A 7,601-nucleotide genomic window follows, 5' to 3' on the forward strand; every position below is an offset into this window, starting at 1 on the left:
CTATTTTGACTCCAAATTCTATGATTGAAATGTTGACTTCGAGCTTTTAATGAACAAGATGTTGTTGTAATATTAAACTTAAAAGTTATTATGAAAATATGCAAGTCACATATAAATGTGACTCCCTTCTTCAATTAAAATACCTAGTTTATCTAAGAAAGCAATCAGAAGATAAATCCAATCAATCTCTTTCAAGCTTAAAAAATGAAGGTAACTCAAGCTAAGAAGTCTAGCGCAACTAGCAAGCATGAAACAATATGCTATCAAGTACCATTTATTATTTATTATTATATTGTGCTAACATTTTTGCAAGACTTGAGAGAAACTCATCATCACCTTGAATGCGATTTAAGAAGGGTGTCATGCCTAAGGTATTATTTTTTATCATTTATATGATTTATTTTATCTCTACTCCCTTTGAGAACACACTCTATCATCAACATCATTTCTTTTATGGAGATGGTCGAAACACCAACACAAGGTTTCACCAAGCAAATCACCTATACAACACAAACATTTCCCATCTGTTCTATGTACAGATGTAGATCTTAAGGATTCTAATTGTGTTAGTCGCATTGGAAAAGAGAGTAACTATGATTGGCATTTCTAAACTTTAAACTACATGGAAACCTTAAGACTATAGTACCGAATTCTTTTTTCCTCCTATTTTTTCCCTATATTTTTGTCACAAGTGCCCAAATGTCTACTCAATTTTATTTTTTTACCTCCGTTCATGATATTAGCATGCGATGTTGGAGTCCTACCTAGTTAGTTTTAGCTTTCAACAACAGGTTTCTTTGGACATCTCATTTTCGGGTCTTCTTTCTATTTATATACAAATTTTTATATCTTTCATGTTTTGTTTCACTGCATGACGGATCAATGTAAAAAATGTGCCAGTCCAAATGTGGAAATTTTTACCCCTTCTACATAAACTTATTGGGAAAAAACCTTCAAGTGGAATACACTTGTTCTACATTACTTAAAACTTGTTCAATTTGGTCATCATTAGCTAATGTTATTTTCAACCAAACATTATGACATACAATATTAAATAGAGGTGTGGTTTGAGAATAAGTTAGGTTTCCTTTTGGACAACATCCAAGCCCATTCACAACTACGATGTTGTATGAGATAATGATTGACTTTGGTTGATGCAGATGTTAGATTATGATGTCTTTTTCAACACATCATTTTGATAAACTTGACTTATCCTAAACTTGCATTCATTCTAATATTTCTTACATATCTTGCTACATTTGATCAGCTAGTTAATTAATTGGATGATTTTATTGAATATCTTATTTAATAATTGCAAAAACATTGATCAAATCAAACTGCAATTAACTCATTGTTTACTTGATAATCAAACAATTTTTTTCACACTAAAATTTAATGACATGAATTCAAAATCTTTAAAAATTAAAAAAAATTTCTAATAAATAATAAAAGTAAATAAAAATAACAAAGAATATATTTGTAAATCAAACCATTCTCTTTCTAATACTATATTCTAATTCATTGAAATGTAAAAATAGAAACAGTCCCCACTTTTAAACATTTATTTAAGATGAATATTACCATTTTTCACATTTTAAAACAAAATATAAAAGATCAAATCAAAGCTATTCTAAACTTTTTTTTTAATTAAATAAATATGAAACTGAATAAATGCTCCATTTTGGGTGTAGTGTATTTTTCCGCACAAGCAGTCTTTGGGAAATAGACGAAATGACGATTGACCAACGAACCAAATTAATTATGTATTTCAATACTCAATTGCTAGCTTGGAAGATAATGCATTGCAAGCTACCTGTAGGGATTGGGGATAGGGGATAGGGGATAGATTGAAATGCATTATGGTTCATCTAGCTAACTGTCCATTTTGTCAAGGTGCTGAAAGTATGATTATATGTTAAAAAATAGTGGCTTACTATGTTTAAGAAATTTTCTGCAATTTTTTCTCATGATCTGAATTGGAAAGAAGCCATATTGAGTTTTGGAATGCATAATAACTTGATTGCTGATTCTATTAGACAAATAGTTCTTAAGCATATTTGGATCAATAGATATAATGTTGTGTTTTCTAGCAATTATCACGAAGAAATTGACAATCTAAGGCTTTACTCAACATACTCCTTCAGGTGGCTTTTCTTTTTTTGCAGTCTCATAAGCTTTACAAGAAGAATCCTAAGATTTTGGAGCAGCAGATTTTGCAAGTTCAGCATGAGCATAATTCTATTCTTTATAAATTTGTTATACAATGCATGCTTAATAATGTTGGTGTATTTTTTTCATATAATTAACTTCTCCTTTGTAAGCAGTTTGTAAATTTTAGTTGCTATTATAGCACTTTTGTTGTTCTCATGTATTTAGATTTGTTGCTGCGTTGTAAGTAATTTGTTACTTCTTTTTGACAACCTACTAATTACCTTCTCTATGTAATTTTTGCTTAGTTTTAATTAAAAAAAAAAGTGGGGAGGACTATGTAATTAAATGTCCAAAGAGTCATATCATCCCTTAAAATTTTAACCCCGCAGTATGAGGATATCTCTTGTTTGATTAAGAATCTCTAGTTTATTTAATCAATTCAGAGATATTAACCCTCGACTTGGGTTGAAAATATATTTATATATACACGCAACCCTCCATATGGAAAGCAGAACATAGCAGACTGCAGTAGCACCTCGCAAAGCAGCAAGTTGTGGATTTCTCTTAAAGATTCTTTCATAAGAGTAATATTATTTTGGCGAGATATTATCTCGTAGTATTGCGATATCAATTTGGTATTCCCTTTTATGATTGGACTGTGTTTATGCAGGTCCGAATGATGTCAGGCATGGAGTTGACAAGTGTGTGCTTGTTGCTCATCACAACTTTCACTGGATTATTCACTTTCATTCATTCAAATCCAGACGGTAACCTCTCTATTCTTCTCACCTCATTTCAATCTTGCAATATTAATTATACCGTGTGTCTTTTGTTCAGGCTTCCTTAACATCAACTGTGGCGCCATTGCTAACGGAACAGACCAGAAGGGCCTACTCTGGATTTCCGATTCCCCTTTCATTAAGACTCGCAACGTTTGGAGGACGAGTTCAACAGAAACCATGAGAATGAGATTCTGGACACTGACCTATTTTCCGAGTATTCTATCAGTGAAGAAATATTGCTACCTGTTGCCTGTGAATCCCCGTGTAAATTACCTAGTAAGAGCATCTTTCGGTCCTGATTACGAAATTCCTTTGGCGAATTTCTTTGATTTGCTTATCGAGGGAATCAAGTGGACAAATGTAGACCTATCTAGTACAGGCAATGAGAGTTACACATCTTACGAGATCATCTTGGCTGCCAAAAGCGAGAGTCTGAGTTTATGCCTTGCGCGCAATTCTCAAACAGAACAAAATCATTCTGTTTTTATTTCAAGCATTGAGCTTCGGCCAATCGAATCTTCTATGTACAATTCAACGGATTTTCAGAAGAGTGCCTTGGATCTTGTAAAGCGCACAAATTTTGGTGCATCTTCTTTATTACAGTAAGAAATTTCAACTTGGATCTGAGAAATTTTGATGCTTTAGACATGCATCGACCAATTGTCGTCATTAGCACACTTTCGCCCTTCTCAAATTTCAAAGAGATGGCAATTATCTAATTCAATGTTGAACCGTGATGGCAATTGACAGGTACCCAGATGATCCATTTGACCGCCAATGGTTCTGTCTAGTAGCAGCTGAGGGCGAAGTGAATATTACCGATGAGGATGCGCAGACAAAATCTTTAGGAATGGAGTTAGTGAATAAGCCACCCGTGAACGTATCAAGGACTGCTATTGGGATGGAAGCACTAGCCAATATGACTGTTTCAAACGAATTTCCGGATGTTTCCGTCCCAGGAATTTACTCTTTCGCACTTTATTTCTGCAACATCAACAAGACAAACCTCACACAGAGTTTTGCTCCCTTCATTAACGAAAACCAAATATCAGAGCTCATGAAACTTAATTTTTTGCAGTGCCTACAAGCAAATAATGAGTTACAACTGAACCCTCCCGATCCTATAAACATAATTTTACGTCCCAGTCCTAAATCAGAGTTGGGACCATTCATAAATGCAGCAGAAATGTATAGGAAGTTGGACTTACAGACAACCACATACTCTGGGGATGGTAACTTTCTGTAATCCATGGAGATGTTCAAAATACTTTATGTTTTTGTGTATATATATTGCAATTACTGTAAGCATGCTTAATGTTTGCACGAATTGTGTGAGGTCAGTGGTTGCTATTAGAAAAATAGCAGAGGCAATAAGTGTTCCAGACGATTGGACAGGAGGAGATCCATGTTTACCAGCTGATTATTCATCTACAGGGATAACCTGCAGCCAGGACGATCCTCCGCGAATCATTATCATGTACAATTCCTTGCTAATTTCAATAACTTTCGTTGGATCATATATCTTGCGCTATTAATATCTTTTGCTTTTTGTAGAGATCTAACAAGCATGCATCTCAACGGCAACATACCAACAAAAATAGCAGACTTATCAGCACTAACAAAGTTGGTAAGATTTCTCATAACCGTGTACTAACTCGCTTTTTGTAGAGACAAGGCCACGATAGCTTCCGATAGAAATTAAATTGCTTAATACAGTACGACTAACTGTAAGCAGTCGGTTACAGCTGCTAGGAAATAATAATTTGTCAGGTGATATTCCGGACCTCAGTTCATTAAAGAATCTTACTATACTGTAAGATACCTCTGACTTGCTACCATCTGTGATGCCTTGTATAAATAAGAAAGGTAATTTTTCCTATATCTTTGCTAATGTTTCCGCTTTTGTTCGCCTCACAAAGGCAACTGCAAAACAATCAACTGACTGGAGAAATTCCAAGATCATTGGAGAAGCTTCAAATGTTAAGTCAACTGTATGTTTACCAATTAGACTATCGATTCATTATAAATTTACTACCTTCTATTAAATAATTGTCTGCTTTCATTCTTATTAAAGTTATGTTTTCTGGGTGAAAAGATTTCTACAGGACAATAAATTGAAGGGAACCGTCTCAGAAGGATTAGTGAGACCCGACTTGGACCTTCGGTATAACCAAATTTTTCCCCCTTCCCTAGCATTTTTCTTTTCGGCTGGACAATCAATCAATAGGATAATGGTTTCATGCTCTTGTATGCCTATATGATCTTTAATATGCTACTTCTATACAACTCATTAACTTTCAAATAGAAAACCCAACTATTATTATCTCAGAGACATATTTATTCTGAATTGTACTATGCAGTGTTGATCCTCAAAATAATATTCGGGGAGGCACTGGCGCCCGCAAAATTAAAGGTTGGGTAATCGGAGCTTTAGTTGGGTGTTCGGTGGTGTTAGTTTTAGTCGTTCTTTCTGCAATTTTGCTATGGAGGCACAAACACCCATCGCAGCCATTTCCAAGCATAGATGTTCCAACCCTATCTAAACAACAGATATTTGCAGGTGTTTCCCCAATCTCTAGTATGCAGAAAACAGTACCGCCGTTAGTATTTCTGTTATCAAATAGGCATGTCTTCTTTTTTTTTTTTTCTCCCTGTTTGTCACCTTGAAGAGTAATTTCTTTATTTCTTCTTTCTCAGATGAAAAAAAACAAAATGATTATCACAGGCAGGCTATAGAATACACAGAGGAAGATATTAAAACTTCTACCAATAACTATTCCACACTTATTGGGAAGGGAAGCTTTGGATCCGTATTTTATGGCAGACTTTCAGGATATGATGTTGCGGTCAAAATACTTCAGACAGGTTCTAGTCAAGGTCAGCAAGAATTTCAGAATGAGGTTGGTACTCCTTCACAGATTCAATAAATCTTTTATAAAATAAGTTTACTTATATCTCTCAATTATTATCCGCTCATCCCCAAATTCTCCAGTAACAAAATTTTTTCTGGTTTCAGGTAGCCATACTGTCAAGAATATATCATAAGCATCTTGTAAATCTTATTGGGTATTGCAGACAGTCCATAATAGCATTGGTCTATGAATACATGCCGTGTGGAACACTGACTGATCATCTATATGGTATTTGGGTATATTAAATCTTGCGTTAGATTAACATTAATTCACCTACATATCAAAACAAAAATTGTGTATACTAGAATTTTTTCCTTTTGCAGGCGTAGCCAAATTGAAAACTCCACTTGATTGGCATATGAGATTGAATATCGCTCGACAGGCCGCCGATGGTAAGCTGTTTGTGGCAGCAACAATTGATTCATACATGTTTGTTTTTATAACATCGTTCATCACATCTCAATATTTTACAATCATTTTGCAGGTTTGCTCTACTTGCATCAGGGTTGCTATCCTCCAATCATACACAGAGATATAAAGTGTAGTAATATACTGTTGGATAACAGAATGTCTGCCAAGCTAGCTGACTTTGGCATATCAAAACTGGTAGAGAGTTCCTTTGGTGATATGTCAAGCGAAGTGAAAGGAACCATGGGTTATCTTGATCCTGAGTATTTTACTTAACACCATAGTATATCTTTCTTCTTAAATATTCATAGTTTAAGTACTCTTGAATATATTTTCACATAATTATAGACATAGGGAACGATAAACTAGTGGATTAAAATGGGGAAGTTCATGCAGATACTTTACAACATCATCATTAAATGAGAAGACCGATGTCTACAGTTTTGGCGTGGTTTTATTGGAGATTATTTCTGGAGTATCACCCAAGGATGGAATAGTAAAATCGGTAATCCATCGAATTGTAGCCCAATTGAATGTTTTCTCTCATTTCTGGATATGTTCATTAACAATATAATGAAAAAATCATTGCATCAGGCACACAATATGCTTTCATGTGGCAAACTGGCAGAGCTTATGGATCCTTCATTGAGTGGCCGATATGACGTAGAATCAGCTTGGAAAGTTGCAGAGATAGCATACCAGTGCGTGGAAAAGGAATCAACGAATAGACCCAAGGTCAGTGCGGTGGTGAAAGAATTGGAAGAAGCTGTGAAACTTGCATATGCTGATAAAAATTATTCAGCTTCACATACCGTGGCCACATTTAATATTGGTGGCATGCCGAGCCTTAGGTAGTAAGATCTTATAATAACTCTTTTGCCTGGTTACAGCTCAATAGTAATTAGTTGGGTTACTCTCCTTTAGGTCCAGTTTGTCTAATCGCAGAATATTTTGTGATAAGGATATATCTTTTTTAAAAGCTTTTAAACTTGTGTTTGGGTCGAGCTATCAGCTGTATTTATAATAATTCATGATCAGGTCTATGATATTTAGAGTCGGCTGGTAACGGCATACTAGCCTTCGAAGATCAACATTTCTTCCTTAGTATTTATCAGCTTTCTATAAAATTCCTTAAATATAAATTTTATTTCTATCTGTGTACTATTTAAAGTTATAATTTTTATAATTATGTGTAGATAGTTTTTATTAGATCTATGAATAGATTGAAAGATTTTGACAGTGCCCGCTATGTATAAAGCTATGTTATCAAAAATAAGAAATAAAGTATTTCAAGGTTGTATAAGAATATATATACATATATATATCAATTTTATTAAAAAAATATATT

The 7,601-nt window shown here is 34.3% G+C and overlaps 1 protein-coding gene across 1 annotated transcript; it reads left to right on the plus strand.

Annotated features, from left to right (window-relative positions):
• Positions 1-204: 204 nt before the first annotated feature.
• Positions 205-7,246, plus strand: LOC131061178 (probable LRR receptor-like serine/threonine-protein kinase At1g67720). The gene is made up of 16 exons (XM_059219028.1): positions 205-210; positions 2,822-2,918; positions 2,989-3,535; positions 3,684-4,165; positions 4,275-4,410; positions 4,488-4,560; positions 4,679-4,746; positions 4,853-4,924; positions 5,029-5,097; positions 5,294-5,493; positions 5,631-5,833; positions 5,950-6,073; positions 6,169-6,237; positions 6,330-6,516; positions 6,650-6,758; positions 6,848-7,246. The coding sequence occupies exons 1-16, from the start codon at positions 205-207 to the stop codon at positions 7,106-7,108; spliced, it is 2,703 nt and encodes a 900-aa protein (XP_059075011.1). The 3' UTR covers positions 7,109-7,246.
• The last annotated feature ends 355 nt before the right edge of the window (positions 7,247-7,601 follow it).

The sequence above is a fragment of the Cryptomeria japonica genome, chromosome 4 (assembly GCF_030272615.1).
Source record: "Cryptomeria japonica chromosome 4, Sugi_1.0, whole genome shotgun sequence".
Taxonomy (NCBI): domain Eukaryota; kingdom Viridiplantae; phylum Streptophyta; class Pinopsida; order Cupressales; family Cupressaceae; genus Cryptomeria; species Cryptomeria japonica.